Source organism: Salmo salar, chromosome ssa20 (genome assembly GCF_905237065.1).
Source record: "Salmo salar chromosome ssa20, Ssal_v3.1, whole genome shotgun sequence".
Lineage (NCBI taxonomy): Eukaryota > Metazoa > Chordata > Actinopteri > Salmoniformes > Salmonidae > Salmo > Salmo salar.
The window spans coordinates 67,733,686-67,752,007 of NC_059461.1; the positions used below are offsets into that span (position 1 = coordinate 67,733,686).

Sequence of the window (18,322 nt, forward strand, 5' to 3'; positions counted from 1 at the left end):
TTATAGACTTTAGTAAATTGTTACAATAAAGGTCAAATCATTAATGTTGTTGATTAGGCCTAAATTGTTAGAGCAACAACATTGACCTGACCAATAATACCATATAAACATTTACAAATTACCTGTAAATAATGTATGAGATTATTAACAACCTATGAACTCTTACAATATAATACATGTAGGTCTAATGCTAATTTTAACAAATAGCGTCCCTTCTCACGTAGGCCTAGCCTTCAGTGTTTCCCAAAAATCATAATTCTACTTCAGTCCTAACTAGGCCTACTAACATTTCTGCTTTCAAGGCTATTTAAATAGGAAGAACTCAAACACAGAGTGAGAGAAGGAGAGGGAGGGGAGAGAGAGAGGGAGGGGGGCAGAGTGAGTGGAAAGTTCAATTTTTCAGTCAGAGTAGATAATTTTTAGACATGTCAGGGCATGTTGTAAATAAATTCTAGAGATTTGTGTCATGATTATACAAACTTGAGGTAGGCGCTGCATATTTTCATTATTGCCCCAAATTTCAAATAATGGATCTACAGTATTTATACAGTGGAATGTTGCTCTGCTTACTATTTCACTAATAATGCATCTGGCAAGTATCTCTGGTTTGAATGCATTATAATAAAGTTGAATGCGGACATATTTCAGAAATACAAAGTTATTTCTACACATAAAAACATCCTATATGTCTGTGTTTATAGTGTTTAATTTGTTGTATATATTTGTGTGTACTATAGGGTTGCAGTCCTTTACTTTTTAATGAATGGCACACATCTATAAGGCACACATCTATAATGGAGCCATTCCACAAATAGAAAAACAACACTCTTCTGCTCTTTGTGCATGTACATAAGACCTGCTTCCAATACACAAGTATAGCAACCAGGGAAAACTGTAGGTGCTTTCACCTCTACAAGTATGTGTTAATCTCAGCCTGGTGGGCACACTGTTATGGAGCTGTAGTTATAAAACTGTCCATCAAGTTGTTTCAATGCATCATTCAATACGTTTCCATATTATCTCTTTGTGGGACTGTTGACTGGGGTTTATACGTTGTCTCCATCTAGTGCATATAAAATGTCATGATAATTTCATCCATGGGGATTCCTCAGCTGTAGGCTAGTTTATTTTGGCACACCATTCTCTTCTTCATGACCTAAAGAGGTTTGCAACTTAAATCATATTTTCAAAAATCTCTGCTCCCTAAAGAGAATACATGCAGGTATATGCCTGGGCCTATATTTGTCTCAGGTGTGAGGGACTACTTTAAATAAACGTATTTGTTGATATCCATAGAAACGTGTGCTAAAATAAGATGGATGTTTTTAACACAATGTCAAATGTTTTGATAAATCCGTTGTGGTTTGAACCACCATGGTGCAACTTGATTTGAACCCCAAATTGTAACCCCATGTATCTTAACTTTTGGACAATTAAAAAAAGTTTGAATTGCATCTGGTGATTGGTTAATTAAGGTGTAATAACACACATGCCTATTGGCCTATTCAAACAGGAAGTACCAGTGACGTGCTCAATACGGAACCGGTCCGATGAAGCATTTGCTAAGCTACAGGTCTGTTTCGCTAGCACAGCCTGGAATATGTTGCACAATTAATCTGATAACATTGAGTTTACCACATTAGTCTCCGACTTCATTAATAAGTGTATCAACGACGTCGTCCCCACAGTGACCATACTTACATACCCCAACCAGAAGCCATAGATTACAGGCAACATCCATACTGAGCTAAAGGCAAGAGCTGTCGCTCTCAAGGAGCGGGACACTAATCCAGACGCTTATAAGAAATCCCACTATACGACCTCCGTTTGAGGTCTGCCAAGTTTCTTCACTGACATTTCCAACCTATCCCTGACCCGGTCTGTAATACCAACTTGTTTCAAGCAGACCACCATAGTCCCCATACCCAAAGACACCAAGATAACCTGCCTAAATGACTATCGCCCCGTAGTACTCACATCTATAGCCAAATGCTTTGAAAGGTTGGATCACATCAACATCCCAGACAACCTGGACCGACTCCAATTCACATACTTCCCCAACAGATCCACAGATGACACAATCTCTATTGCATTCCACACTGCCCTCACCCTCCTGGACAGAAGGAATAGCTGTGTAAGAATGCTGTTCATTGACTACAGCTTAGCATTCAACACTATAGTCCCCTCCAAGCTCATCACCAAGATCAGGACACTGGGACTGAACACCTCATAGTGAGGGTAGGCAACAACACATCAACACGGGAGCCCCTCAGGGTTGTGTGCTTAGTCTCCTCCTGTACTCCCTGTTCACCCACAACTTCGTGGCCACGCATGACTCCAACACCATCAACAAGTTTGCTGATGACACGACGGTGGTAGGACTGAACACCGACGACAATGAAGCAGCCTAAGGAGGAGGTCAGAGACCTGGCAGTGTGGTGCAAGGACAACAACTTCTCCCTCAGTGTCAGCAAGACAAAGGAGCTGATCATGGACTACAGGAAACGGAAAAGCGAGCATGCCCCCATCCACATCGATGGGGCTGTAGTGGAGCGGGTCAAGAGCTTCAAATTCCTTGGTGCCCACATCACTAAGGAATTAACATGGTCCACACAAACCCGCACAGTTTGGAAGAGGGCACGACAGTGCCTCATCCCCCTCAAGAGGCTGAAAAGATTTAGTAGGCCCTCAGATCCTCAAAAAGTTCTACAGCTGCACCATTAAGAGCATCTTGACTGGCTGCATCACTGCTTGGTAAGGCAACTGCAAGGCACCCAAATGCAAGACGCTACAGAGGGTGATGAATATGACCCAGTACATTACGGTGGGTGAGCTCCCTACCATCCAGGACCTCTATACCAGGCGGTGTGAGAGGAAGGCCCAAAAACCTGTCAAAGACTCCAGCCACCCAAGCCATAGACTGTTCTCTCTGCTACCGCGTGGCAGGCATGCCTGGAGGAATGGGCCCACTCCAAGACCGCAGAGCGGACAGTGTCAGGCACAAACATCCAGTTATCTGGGCTCCCCCAGGGTTCGGCTGGGACCGCTGCGCCTCCCGGACCTGTTTCCCTATACCCCAGCTGAGTGCTGTCACCAGGCACGAAGTGGGAAGGATGGTCTCGGGCTCCAGAGTGGTAACCGTGGGGCTATAGACGCGAGACAGGGCATCCGGCTCGACATTCTTGGGCCCCGGTCGGTAAGACAAGGAAAAGTTCAACCGGGTAAACAGCAGAGCCCATCTCGCTTGCCTGGAGTTGAGGCGCTTGGCGGTGCAGAGACACTCCAGGTTTTTGTGGTTGGTCCACACAATGAACGGATGTTCCGCCCCTTCCAGCCAGTGCCTCTATTCCTCCAACGCCATCTTCACCGCGAGAAGCTCTCGATTCCCCACATCGTAATTTCTCTCCGCGGCCATTGAGGTGGTGGGAGAAGAAGGCGCACGGATGCAGCTTAAGGTTCAGGGCAGAACATTGGGACAGGACAGCCCCCACTCCGACATCCGAAGCGTCGGCCTCAACCACAGAAGGGTCAGGATGAACCAAGATAGGAGCACTGGTGAAGAGGTGTTTGAGGTCCTAGAATTCCCGGTCAGTGGCAGAGGACCATGTGAACGGAACCTTGGTAGAGGTGAGTGCAAACAGGGGGGAAGCCAGGGTAGCATCCAAAAAGCTCTCATCGGCCACAGAGTCAATGAGGACCCTGAGAGATTTAGACTTGTTTCCCCACAACAGAATAGCATGAAAAGGGGTGCGAGCAAGGGAAGCAGAAAAGTTCTCCATATGGCCCACCAGGGTACACACTTCTACCGTTGAGCCTGGTCTTTTAGGACAAGAGGACACACAATTAGTCCCGCAATACAGACAACTCTTTGTGTTGATCCTGTATTGCCGTTCCGCTGCCAAGTTGCATAGGCTTGGGCAGCGGTGATTCGTCCGTCTTCGGCGACTCTCGGGGGAGGTTAGGAAGCCTCGGGTTCTCTCGGCAATGGGACCGTCGGGGACTTCCGGGATGACTCGGAGGCAAGGTGGAATCCCTGGTGCGAGCAAAATCGAATTCCCCTACCCTCCGTCGTTCCCATAATCACCAAGCGATACGGATGATCAACACAATGAGGGAATCAAGATCCGTAGGTAACTCCCGAGCGGTAAGCTTGTCCTTGACCTCCTCAGAGATGCAGTGCAGGAACATATCGAACAGCGCTTCCTGGTTCCAAACACTCTCCGCTGCAAACGTGCGGAAATCCACTGCATAGTCTGCCACACTGCGGGAGTCTTGCCGAAGCTGGATTAGTCTCTGGGCATCTTCTCTCCCGGAGAATGGGGCATCAAAAACCTTCTTCATCTCTCCCACGAACCCCTCCAGACTAACGCATATGGCCGGCTGTTGTTCCCATACAGCAGTAGCCCAGGTGAGAGCCCTCCCGGACATCAGCGTGATGAGGTAGGCTATCTTGGAGCGATCCGAGGGGAAGGAGGATGGCTGAAGCTCGAAGACGAGGGCACACTGAGCTAGAAACGCCCGACAGCTGCTCGGTTCTCCATTGAAGCGTTCCGAGGGAGGTAAGCAGGGCTCCCGAGAAGGTGGAGTAACCGATGAGACAGCTCTGCTCACAGTTGAGTTACTGAGGGGCTGTGAAGTTACCACCGTGGTAGGCTGCCTCCCAGACAACCTGCAGAATTGCTCCAGCAAAAGGTGTCCAATGCCCGGTCATGGCGTTCAGCCAACATTTGGACACCCTCCTTAAGGTCACAAAGCAATTCCTTGTGCCGCCGATGGTGGCTCCTTGGGAAGAGATAGGGTTGCGCAGCTGGCCCGGGTCTGCTGGGTCAGTCATGGCCAGTTCGTACTATCATGTTTCAGGTAAAACCCAGATGCAGACAATGTCAAATTAACAACAGTTTATTAATCCAACAGGGGCAGGCAAAAGACAGGTCAAGGGCAGGCAGGGGCCAGTAATTGGGCAAAGATACAGTAGATTGGGCAAAGATACAGGACGGCAGGCAGGGTCAGGGTAGGCAGAGGTCAATAATCCAGATAGGCGGGGCAAAGGTACAGGACGGCAGGAAGGCTCAGAATCAGGACAGGCAGAAAAGGTCAAAACCAGGAAAACTAGAAAACAGGCACAATCACGAGACAGGAACAGAGGGAAAACCGTTGGTAGGCTTAATGAAACAAAACGAACTGGCAACAGACAAACAGAGAACACAGGTATAAATACACAGGGGATAATTGGGAAGATGGGCGACACCTGGAGGGGGTGGAGACAATCACAAAGACAGGTGAAACAGATCAGGATGTGACATACACATAGTTACACTGACACCCCAACCCACACATACACACACCAACGCACACATACACTTTTTTGCACTAGCTTTCCTGCACTGACTCTATGCACACACACTGGACTCTACCTACACACACACACACACACACACACACACACACACACACACACATACACACCCACACCCACACACACTACATACTGTACGCACACACACTTTCACACTCACCACATCTGCTGCTGCTACTGACTATTCGGTACTGGTATTCCCTCTATATAGGCATGTTATTTGTATTTATTGTTATTCGTTATTCACTGTGTATTTATTCCTCATGTCAGTATTTCTGTTTTTAGTATATACACTACTGTTCAAAAGTTTGGGGTCACTTAAAAATGTCCTTGTTTTTGAAAGAAAAGCCATTTTTTGTCCATTAAAATAACATCAAATTGATCAGAAATACAGTATAGACATTGTTAATGTTGTAAATGACTATTGTAGCTGGAAATGGCTGATTTTTTAATGGAATATCTACATAGGCGTACAGAGGCCCATTATCAGCAAACATCACTCCTGTGTTCCAATGGCACGTTGTGTTAGCTAATCCAAGTTTATAATTTTAAAAGGCTAATTGATCATTAGAAAACCCTTTTGAAATGATGTTAGTACAGCTGAAAACTGTTGTGCTGATTACAGAACCAATAAAACTGGCCTTCTTTAGACTAGTTGAGTATCTGGAGCATCAGCATTTGTGGGTTAAGTTACAGGCTCAAAATGGCCAGAAACAAAGAATTTTCTTCTGAAACTCGTCAGTCTATTCTTATTCTGAGAAATGACAGCTATTCCATGTGAGAAATTGCCAAGAAACTGAAGATCTCGTACAATACTGTGCACTACTCCCTTCACAGAACAGCGCAAACTGGAATTCAGGGAATTCAGCCATTTCCAGCTACAATAGTCATTTACAACATTAACAATGTCTACACTGTATTTCTGATCAATTTGATGTTATTTTAATGGACACTTTTTTTTGCTTTTCTTTCAAAAACAAGGACATTTCTAAGTGACCACAAACTTTTGAACGGTAGTGTATATATTGTCTTTATCTTTAACTCTGCATTGTTGGAAAAGTAGCCTAAGCATTTCACTGTTAGTCTACACCTGTTATTTACCAGGCATGAGACAAATAAAATGTGATTTGATTTTGATTTGGTGTGCAGTCGGGTCACCCATTCATACTGTAGCTTTAAGAAATGCGTGCGGGAGTGTTGCAGTATTGAACTTGTTCAGAGATGTTTGGACAAGACCATTCGATATAGGATTCTTTATCACATTTACAGTTTCTCGGAATATTTATGTTGAAAAGATACTGGATAGGCCAACACATTCGTGTGATCACCCCAGGACAGGACTACCTTTTTAGAGGCTGTCAAGCAGCGACATGCACATGTGAGAGGGTGGAGAGGAAAGGGCAGATGCCGCACAATGCGTGAGAGTGATGCTTCTGGCGGAACCTTGCTCCGATGTAAGTATCCCTGTTGGTATAGGCTACTGCGGCATCAAACATATATTGAAAATAGCGAACTGGGTCAAGCTGTTCTTTCCCCGCATCATGAATATGATATTGTTTATTTACGAGTAGGGTAGCCAAATAGGCCTAACAATGTGTGTCTGCCCTACGTTTATTGCATACAACAGTGTCAGTCCTTAATAGATCATATCAAAGGTTTTTTGACATGCTAAGCATAAAATATTTTAACGAGTGCAGATGGATGGTTTTCAAGTGCTGAAAATCCTTGACTAAAGGTTGGATGATGTAATTATTCTACGATGCGTTGGATACTGGTGCCAATTGCACTGCACCAAAATCCTAAAATGTTATCAAAACATTTTCAGAGATGATTACTTTATATTGACAATTATGCAACTACATCATTCTAAAGACAGGGCTATAAAATAGACGAGAAACTATGTGAAATAGATTTACTGCAGACATAGAAAGTGTAACATATAACCTAATGAATCACCTGCAAAATATTGCTATTATAACCATGGCATATTTTTCACCCCATAATAATATTGGTTTCTGTGAGAAAGTACCTAGATGGACGCAATTTGAGAGGGACTGCAATGTGTTTCTAATCGTATTACTGTCGTGACTACAACTACCAGAGTTCAGTAGCTTTCCACCAGCAGTCCAGCCAACCGGCAACAGCCGCAGTTATCACGTGTGCTGATAATACATTATTAGAAACAGCGCCTTTGAAGGAATTACCATGTAAGAAGTAACAATTTTGCTAGCTCACGACTGTTTTATCGATAATTTTCAGAAACGCAGATGATATTGACAAGATACAACTGGATTACAAGATCATGAAACAAATGTCTTTGCGGGACCTAAGTGAGTAGCGGATAACTGAGCACGCATTGATACATTGTAGCCTTAGCGGCAGACCGGTTGAGGGGGAATGGCTAAATAAAGCTTCTTACAACCGCAACATTGGCTAACTGTACTTAACTCATGGAATGTAAATTAATAACAATAAACCTACAGTAGATATTGGATAGAGTGAAAACGTTGTGAGGTGTATTGTGAGAAAATAATGGTCCTCTTTGTTTGTGCGCCAGTCTTTTCCCGGTGGAGTTTCCCAGCGCTCAGAGCATAAAATAGAAGTCCAATGAATGTGCACGCGGGGACATAGCACGAAAAAAGGCTTAGAAGTGATGGCAAACTGTCAAGACCCATGGTAAGTTCTATTTTTACATATTTCAGATTGAAACATGGGGGCTGAAGAAGGTCTATTCGTCAAGATCCCCATTCAAACCTGCTGTCAAACTATGTTGAGTTGTTTACTCACCATTATTCTCTCTACCTGTCTTGACACCCTGCTGTGAGATATCACATACAACTGTTAATTATAGCCCTAATGTAATTTCTGAGGAGGCTATAGAAGACGCATTGCCATTATAGTGAACCTTTGTCTAGAACATGTTGTGTTCCATCCATCCCCCTGTTGAATGCCCCACCCATTTTTTTTATAGAAATATGGACATTGCAGAGATGGTAGCTTGAGTCAAGTGGTTTGCAGAATAGGCAAAGCTATTAACTTTTATTGCTGCCTGCACAATCAATATTTGTTGCATAAGTAAATATATGCATACAGGTCTCTGTATTTAATGACTCAGACAGAGCCTAAATAGTGTTATGACTACACTAGATGTTGCAGTCAGGATCTAGCGATTCTCTTTTGGGGAAAGTGCTGCTATTTGCACCGTCTTGAAAACCTTTTTGAGATTGGTGTTTTTTTATGACATTATTTCTCACAGGCAGAGCAGAAAACAGCTGAAACACAAGCAGATTTGAAATGTTAGATAAGGTTATACACTCAGGTTTCTCTTTAATCAATACAAACTGCAAGCAAGCCTTGCTGACCCATTGTTCCTTATGTTTAAGTGCTACCAGCAATCTGTGTCCTTTACATATCAATAGAAAAGCCATCTGATCTCATGAACTCAGGATGACCAAGTGAACATGTAGTTAGAATTACACACACATTTCAATTTGTGATAAAATCAGTGCACTGCCAGAAAAATATCTTCCCAGAAAATCATTGTGTTAGCTTGGTGTTGCTCTATGCTTGTGATCTACCAAATGAAGAATGCAATGCCATCTATGATTCACAGTGCGATGATGATGATGATGATTATTATAATTTTATTTTTTCTAGGTTGCCATGGGTGACAGTCCGTCATGAGTATATTGGCCAGAAGGCCTACCAGATCCCTCATTCTACAGCTGTCAGGGACATCAAGCAACTTATCTATGAAGAAACTGACCTGCCTGTCATCGAGCAGCAGCTGGTTCACAATGGGAAAGTGGTAGGTAAAAAGCAATTTTACAAATTGTAGCTATTTTCATTACGGAACATGTACAAATATTTTGTGACAAGGTTTGACTATAGTAGATGGCATGCTTGGCATGAGAGCACAATGGTAAGATTAATTGATAAGAGACCATCCCTTGTCTGTGCATACATCCTGTGTGTGACCCCATTGTTTCATCTCATACTCCTCCATTGTTTATTGTTTTGTGATGTATTGAAAATGTCTTTAATAGAGTAAGTTAAAGTGCTCCATCCTGACAGTGTCAATGTAGGCTACATCAGTGCTGGTTAGATTGTTAGAAAATATGTGTTCTACTAGTAAGCAACATTGGCCCCTTTGTTTGACTGCATAATAATAATAACAACAACATCCAGAAATGTACCGATTTAGGGATTGTATCTCAGCCGGTGCTGCTGAGTAAATACCTACTGTGTTGGTAGGGTAGGATTAGAACTCATCCATGTTTGTTTTTAGTGTCAATTTCTTTGTGCAGTCAAGCTTGTCTCTTTCCAACACATGTCCTTCTGCATTGTCAATTCAATATTGGAACATGTTAATACCCTCTTCATTACCGCACATCCTGTGCATTGACCTGGCCAAATTTCTCTTTACTACAGTGGCTGAGGAAATAACATGATGTATTTCCTTTATTCATATTTTCCCCAACAGATAACTGTCCAAAGTAGTTAATGGCTCTCCATTGCCACAACAACATAACAATGACGTAATCTTCACCATTAACAATGTCATCATTGAAAGGACTACATTTTTTTTGTTTATCACCAGTCTGATAGGACTGTGTATTGATTCAATAGTCTCAAGGCTCTTTGGTTTTCATCTCTTGATAGAATTCCAGTCATGGTGATCAAGAGTGCCTATGATTACAGACACAGTTCCTTTTCATGTCTTGCAAAAGTATGCTCTATATGATGTAGCCTGTGATTTATTCTCTAATATGACATTTAGGATAACTAATTTATTCTAATATGTACATTCACATACATTGTCAGTGATGCTTGCTGACAGGTCTCACCTATTGCTAAACTACGCAACTAGTTTGTTTAAAGTCCAACAGATGGTATGATAGGCCTACTGCTAAGGTATTTACACTCCATTAGACCACCACAACTCAGGATTAAGGTTTGGGATTAGACAATTGAGTGTTTGCTGCAACAGATTGGTCACCATGCTCTGTGGCTATGTGGAGTATGGGATAGAGTTTCAGATCCCCTCCTGTGGGCCTGGCTCATATTATAGGAAGAATGACTGCAGACAACTTGGTTTGTCACTTCGGCTCTAATCATGTTATGCATTACATTTTATAGCTATTCATATATTTTATCAACGCTTACATTATTTGTATTAGGTACATGTATACAGCCTAGCAGCATTGTATTCTATGTTGGGTTGTAATGTGCCATAATGAACAAGATTTAAGGACCCACTGTTCTGCCTTTACTGACAGAGGGAAAGGAGCCGGTGGATCCCTGCCTTCAGCCCCTCTGATGTCACCCTCAGAAATTAGCCACAGGCCACGCCTATAAACTATCCTATATCAGCTGTAATAGTGGTGACATAATATTCATAAAATCTAGTAATCAAACAGGAAAATGGTTCCAATCATTTTTCCACCATTCATTTTTCACATAGGGAATTTTAGAAACACTTAAAATAAGGGCTGAGTTTCGTGTAGGCTTACGCTGGCTTGACGTTTTTATAACCATGTAAATCTCTCTCGGATAAGGTGACTTTTATCAATGTATTCGGCCCTATTTACTCTCAGATTCGAAAATGCTAATTAGCATTAAGGTAGACATTATGCAAAACTACAAATCCCTGCAAGCTCCTGTACGTCATCTCTAGCTGACACTTTTGCTTAACAGCTGTTGTGTCAATTTAAAACTTGGCCAAGACAGTTCACTGAATTGTCAATTTAAAGAAATGTTGCCAATTTATTCAGTACTAAGTTTAGCTAACATTACATAGTTAATCCAGAGATTCTTACCTTTGCCTCAATTCGGCAGTCTCGTCCAGATTATCGTGGCGTTTGTACTTCTTTATGATAGCCACATTAGCAGCTAATTAGCATTTTATTTTGGGGGGATAAATATAGGCGAATATATTGTGATGAAAGTCACATTGTCCTAGAAAGATTTGCATGGTTATCAAAACGTCAAGCCAGGGTCAGCCTACACGAAACACAGCCCTTATTTTAAGTGTTTCGAAAATCCCGCATGGGAAAAATTAATGGTGGAAAAACGATTAGAACCATTTCCTTGTTTGACCACTAAGTTTTATGGGTATTGTGGGACATACTGTGGTACTCTATACCCACAGGGAGCCCTCCCTCTGTCCAGTCCAACAGAGTTGAGAAGGGTGTCTGACTGACTTTCATGCAAGTTGAGATCTAGTTTATTTGATTATGAAAACAGCTATCCATCTGAAGGGTTGGCTCTGTCCCAGCGTCCATACTTAGCTTGGGAATGTCTTGCTTTGGGGGACACTTAAAGGCAGTAACAAGTTTAGTCTTGGTCTCCATACTCCCCAAACATATTCTTCAGTGTGCCTCTGAGGGTCAGCTGATTCCCCCGAAAACAAATTAACTAAGAAGGTTAGCTAACCATCTGAAGGAAAAAAAACTTTGAATGTAAACTGAAAACATCATCAGGGAAAGGAGTAGAGAGCCAGATTTGTTACAGCTGAAATGCTTACCCGGACAATTGGCAATGAATGATTCCAGTTATTTGGAGAATTATGGGCGTTTGAAGCTTTCCAAGCTCAGAAGTAGGACATTGCACCACTACCAGTATCGTATTAGTAGGCCTATTATGGTCAGTCAGCATATACTGCAATTCATCCCTGCTTTAATCAGATTGAAAGCCCTGCCCTCTCTGTCAACCTTTTACACCTTTTATTTTGTGCTATTATTATACACATCTCATTGGTGCAACAAAAGGACATTCATTGGCAGGTTAAGAACAACAACCTTAATGAACTCTCATTCACAAGGTTACATGAAAAGTTAATTTAGTCCTGGCCTAGTACCTGACCTGTGTTGAATTTAGTTGTTGATTTTTACATATCAGGAACACAATATTGTACAAACCATGGCCAGCAAGAAAAAGTGACAATCAGCATTAGTCAGTCAGTTACAGTCGTGTAGGACTGCTTGTTCATGTGCCAGAAGTGCTGAGCGAAGCGAGTGACGCTGCAGATGAGGGTTTTCACCTTGGAGATCGAGAGATAAGACTTCTTGTAAGCCTGCCTGCTGCTGGTGCACGTCCAGCCTGCTCTGCTCAGTATCGATCCTGTTAGGTGCAGAGTGGGATTGTGTATCACATTGACACCAATGCAATAACACCACCCCAAGATTTAGCCTGGTTGACAGTTGAATGTTCTTTATGATGCTGTGAAGGTTGTTCAATTTAATGGTCTTGCATTATGATCATAGGCAGCGAATAAATAAACAAATGTGATGTGCAATTCAAGATATTTATCAGGTTGTTTCATTTACATTTTATTCATTTTAGCAGACGCTCTTATCCAGAGCGACTTACAGTAGTGAATGCATACAGTAGTGAATGCATACATTTCATACATTTTTTTTGAAGCATTAATATTTAGGGGTTTGTATATAAGACGTTCATTATAGTTCCAGTGCAGTTACTAAAGCTTAAGGACAAGCATATTGTATAGTACTCATGGTGTGTTCTGTCTCCCCCTACTTAAGCTGGATGACAAAGTGCAGATTGGGACCCTGGTACCCACGGGAAGCCCTGAAGTATCCATGACACTGGAGGGAAGGGGCCTGAAAGGGGGAGGTAAAATAATAGATAACTGGAAATAGTTCTGGGATTAATCCATTCTTACCTCTCACATAGGTGTTCATAATCCTTTAGTTTAGTTCTACATGTGTAATATATGTTTTACATGCCGTTCTATTGCACTGCTATTTTTACAGGGCGGTTTGGACAGACGACACCACCATTGGTCGAGTTTTTGAAAGATATTCTAAGGAGGTATCCTGAAGGTGGACAAATTTTGAAAGTAAGTTCAATGTATTAATGGTGTCTGACTTTACCATACTGTACCCTGTAAGAGTCTGTAGTAGCCCAACACGTGGATTCATTGATGGTGATGATGAACAACCATGTCTAATAGTATTACATCCAGGTAAAGGTGATTATACACTTGAGAGGAACACACATTGGCTGTGGGGGTCATGACATGTTTTCCACCGGTTATTGTCATGCAAAAGACTGCTTGTCTCACAGAAGTTGACCGTTAATTAACATAATCAATTTAGAATATCTATGCCTCCATTCATACAAGCCGCTTATGTGCGCCTGTGGAACATCTACATTTAAAAAAGTCTAATAAAGCATTTAAATATACACTATCACAAAAAATCCATTATTTATTTTAGTCAGGTCTAAATAAACATGATATGAAGAAAATGTATTTCAGGAGAACAGAATGAGTTGGCCTACTGTAGGACTATGTTATCTGTCTATGCTCAATGGCATTGGCTGTAGACTTGTTCATTAGCTGACAAGATATGCTTCTAAGTTCCCGTGCCATTATTTTAGATGATTTTATAGTAAGAAGAAAATAATTTAACTTAGCTGAATGAAATAGAAAGGGTATTTTTTTCCCATTCCAGAGTGAGTGCGCATATGAAGTGGCAATGTTGAGCGCAAAAGTGATAATTTGAAATAACTCAAATGTAGCATTTAGGACTTTGGCAACTTTATTTGTGAATTATACAAACCTTAGAATATCTTACAAATAAAAACATATGGGCTGCATGGTGCTACTATCGGCTATTGATGATTTGAGAAAGTAGAGAAAAAAGCTTGCGCTCTGTTCCTTGCCTCAGGCCGCACAGCTGTTCTCTCAAGTGATTATATTTTCACATCAGACTATTCTCAATTTAATCTTGTCTTTACTAATATGTCAAATTACTTTAGATTTAGAATGGCCTATTGTAAAATGGGCAGGGGAAAAAACACATGTCATCTGTGTGCACTCGAATCGCGAATGGAGGCCAAGCGATTTCCCGCCTGTCCGTTTTGTAGGCTACTTTTGTTTTATAGAGGATCTGTACTTAATATGAGCAGCTGAAAAATAAATATAGGAACACTTATTTCACTCCAAGCATCAGCCACTGTTTGAGGAGCATGCTTTCGCTGCCTGAAAGGTGATATTCTGACCAAACTCTGTATGCCATGGGCTCTCCAACATTGTTCCTGCAGCAACCCAGTGCTTAATTTCGGAAACAAAGTGAAATCTATTCGGGAACATCGATAGTAACATGTTTTTGCAACAAAACATATTTAACTAAACTGTTGACAACCGGTCTGCGTGCTCAAGAAATAAAATAAAAAAAGAAGAGGGGGGGAGAAGGAAACGCATGGTGGCATGATATTCTGTACAGCTAAAGGTAATGTGCCACCCAATTAATTATAAAATTTTAAAAATTCCCTATTACTAGGCTATTCGAAATGAAATACAAATGCACTAATTGTAGACTAACTGTAAGCCGCCCTGCACAATCAATGAACCAACAGCATCGCCTAGGGCTATATGTTCTCTCAAGGATAGAAATGTTGGAGTGTAGCATAAGGTAACCAGTCCATCCAGTGTGCATAATAATACAGTAAATTTGTTTAACTTTGGAGTATTGGGCTAGACCAGTGACATTCGGGAAAGTATTCAGACCCCTTCACTTTTTCCACATTTTGTTATGTTACAGCCTTATTCTAAAATTGATTAAATTGTTTTTTCCCTCATCAATCTACACACAATACTCCATAATGACAAAGCAAAAACTGTTTTTTCAAAATTGTTGCAAGTTTATTAAAATAAAACAACTGAAATTGTGATTACAGCCTGAGTGTTCTTGGGTATGACACTACAAGCTTGGCACACCTGTATTTGGGGAGTTTCTCACATTCTTCTCTGCAGATCCTTTCAAGTTCTGTCCGGTTGGATGGCGAGCATCGCTGCGCAGCTAATTTCAGGTCTCCAGAGATGTTCGATCGGGTTTTCATCAAGGATCTCTCTGTACTTTGCTCCGTTCATCTGTCCCTCGATCCTGACTAGTCTCCCAGTCCCTGCCACTGAAAAACATCACCACAGCATGATGCTGCCACCACCATACTTTACCGTAGCAATGGTGCCAGGTTTCCTCCAGACGTGATGCTTGGAATTCAGACCAAAGAGTTCAATCTTCGTTTCATCAGACCAGAGAATCTTGTTTCTCATGGTCTGAGAGTCCTAAGCGGGCTGTCATGTGTCTTTTAATGAGGAGTGGTTTTCGTCTGGCCACTCTAACATAAAGACCTGATTGGTAGAGTGCTGCAGAGATGGTTGTCCTTCTGGAAGGTTCTCCCATCTCCACAGAGGAACTTTGGAGCTCTTTCAGAGTGACCATTGGGTTCTTGCTCACCTCCCTGACCAACGCCCTTCTCCCCCAATTGCTCAATTTGGCCCGGCGGCCAGCTCTAGGAACAGTCTTGGTGGTCCCAAACTTCTTCCAGTTAAGAATGGTGGGCAATTCCTTCAGCCTCATGGCTTGGTTTTTGCCCTGACATGCCCAGACAGGTGTGTGCCTTTCCAAATCATGTCCAATCAATTGAATTTACTACAGGTGGGCTCCAATCTTGTTGTAGAACATCTCAAGGATGATCAAAACAGGATGCACCTAAGCTCAATTTCCAGTCTCATAGCAAAGGGTCTGAATACATATATAAATAAGGTATTTCTGTTTTGTATTTTTAATACATTTGCTAAAATTTCTGCAATTGTTTTTGCTTTGTCATTACGGGGTATTGTGTGTAGATTGACGAAAAAATACATAATTTAATCAATTTTAGAGTAAGGCTTTAATGTAACAAAATGGGAAGGGGCCTGAATACTTTCCCGAATGCCCTGTATGTACCAAAGACATCTTAATCTAACTGCACTGTCCAATTTACAGTAGCTATTACAGTGAAATAGTACCATGCTATTGTTTGAGGAGAGTGTACAGTTTTGAACATGAAAAGTTATTAATTAACAGATTAGGCACATTTGGGCCGTCTTGATACAACATTTTGAACAGAAATACAATTGTTCATTGGATCAGTCTAAAACAGCACATACACTGCTGCCATCTTGTGGCCAAAATCTAAATTGCTGCTGGGCTAGAATAATACATTATGGTCATTCTCTTTTATTTCAAAGATGATGGTACAAAGAAAATACAAAATGTTTTTCTTTTCTTTGTATTATCTTCTAACAGATCTATTGTTATATTCTCCAACATTCCTTTCACATTTCCACAAACTTTGTTCTTTCAAATGGTACCAAGAACATGCATATCCTTGCTTCAGGGTCTGAGTTACAGGCAGTTAGATTTGGGTATGTCATTTTTAGGTAAAAATTGTAAAAAGGGGCGGATCCTTAAGAGGTTTTAAATCAGTTTTGTTTTATGTTTTTCTGCCATGTGTAATATGAGGTAGGCTATATATTGTACATATAAGGGCACAATCATAATTTTTATTCAGTTTTTTTTTGTGGGGATTCGGTTAAAAAGCCTATGCATAAGCTGTAATATGCATATGGATGTTTTGAATTAATCGTCACCTTAGAAAGGGCTGTCCATTTCATTTGTTAGGCTTTTAAACAACATCCACAACAACCATGTTTAAACTGTTTAAACCTGCTGTTGAACTTCTTTCTTCAAATTGATCATCACAGTGAGGTGAGTTTGATAGGCCTACTGTTTTGATGATAAGTGTTTGATGTGAATTTCCATTTAATTTGCATTGATGTCAGAGTGGTTAGAGGGACAATAGAGCCCTGAGAAGCAGGCCATTAGGACCTGATGGTAGTTAGCAAGTTGGGTACTACCAAAGCATGTCCAGAGTGCATAAAAGGAGATTACCATGACTCAATGGAAATTTGGAGGTCATGACTACTGAGGTCATGACTCATGACTGTCAGTGTGGCGTTAATATGGTCACTGCAACAGTCCTAGGTTTGGATCCGAAAATAGGCCTGACACTCTCTCTCACTGTTAGACAATTGAAGCTCATTAACTAGCAACGTTCCACTCATTTCACACTGCCATGGAAGATGCAATACCTCTGGGGGATGAAAAGGCTCCTAAAGGTTGAACCTTACCGTGAAGTTAATGGATCAGAGGCTCTCTAACTATCACACTATTACATAGAGAAATAATATCGACATGCACAATACCCTGTATGCAATAACATCTTTCTGTATGCATCTTTGTGTGTACAGTACCAGTCAAAAGTTTGGACACACCTAGTCATTCATGGGTTTTTCTTTATTTTTACTATTTTCTACATTTCTACAAGACTGAAATAACACACATGGAATCATATAGTAACCAAAAAAGTGTTAAGCAATTTATATTTGAGGTTCTTCAAAGTAGCCACCCTTTGTGTTGATGACAGCTTTGCACACTCTTGGCATTCTCAAAAACCAGGTAGTCACCTGGAATGCATTTCAATTAACAGGTGTGCCTTGTTAAAAGTAAATTTGTGGAATTTCTTTCCTTCTTAATAATGCGTTTGAGCCAAGAGAAACAACAGTCCATCATTACTTTAAGACATGAATGTCAGTCAATACGGAACATTTCTAAAACTTTGAACGTTTCTTCAAGTGCAGTCGCAAAAACTATGATGAAACTGGCTCTCATGAGGACCGCCACAGGAAAGGAAGACCCAGAGTTACCTCTGCTGCAGAGGATAAGTTACCAGCCTCAGAAATTGCAGCCCAAATAAATGCTTCACAGAGTTCAAGTAACAGACTCATCTCAACATCAACTGTTCAGAGAAGACTGCGTGAATCAGGCCTTCATGGTCGAATTACTACAAAAAAAACACTACTAAAGGACACCAATAAAAATAAGACTTGCTTGGGCCCAGCAAAATGAGCAAATGGCATTAGACTGGTGGAAATTTGTCATTCGGTCTCATAATGGAGGACGTGTGATGGTGTGGGGGTGCTTTGCTGGTGACACTGTCAGTGATTTATTCAGAATTCAAGGCACACTTAACCAGCATAGCTACCAAAGGATTCTGCAGCAATACGCCATCGCATCTGGTTTGCGCTTAGTGGGACTATCATTTGTTTTTCCA

At 41.5% G+C, this 18,322-nt stretch overlaps 2 protein-coding genes across 3 annotated transcripts in view; one reads left to right on the forward strand and one right to left on the reverse strand.

The window, feature by feature from the left end:
- Positions 1-6,520: 6,520 nt before the first annotated feature.
- Positions 6,521-18,322, forward strand: part of LOC106581114 (sacsin) — a 31,866-nt gene continuing 20,064 nt past the window's right edge. Inside the window, exons 1-6 of one of the 2 annotated variants that reach the window (XM_014162867.2) lie at positions 6,521-6,810; positions 7,616-7,686; positions 7,914-8,032; positions 9,014-9,164; positions 12,901-12,991; positions 13,132-13,217. In XM_014162867.2, the coding sequence (XP_014018342.1) occupies positions 7,968-8,032; positions 9,014-9,164; positions 12,901-12,991; positions 13,132-13,217 (393 nt within the window). In that variant the 5' untranslated portion in view covers positions 6,521-6,810; positions 7,616-7,686; positions 7,914-7,967. Of the gene's footprint in view, positions 6,811-7,519; positions 7,687-7,913; positions 8,033-9,013; positions 9,165-12,900; positions 12,992-13,131; positions 13,218-18,322 lie in introns of those variants that run through there. The other variant, XM_014162868.2, reaches the window with a different exon arrangement.
- The window catches only part of LOC106581116 (gamma-sarcoglycan), a 46,644-nt gene continuing 41,023 nt past the window's right edge, over positions 12,702-18,322 (reverse strand). Inside the window, exon 9 of the mRNA XM_045703841.1 lies at positions 12,702-12,978. Coding sequence (XP_045559797.1) covers position 12,978 — 1 coding nt within the window. The 3' untranslated portion in view covers positions 12,702-12,977. The remainder of the gene's footprint in view (positions 12,979-18,322) is intronic.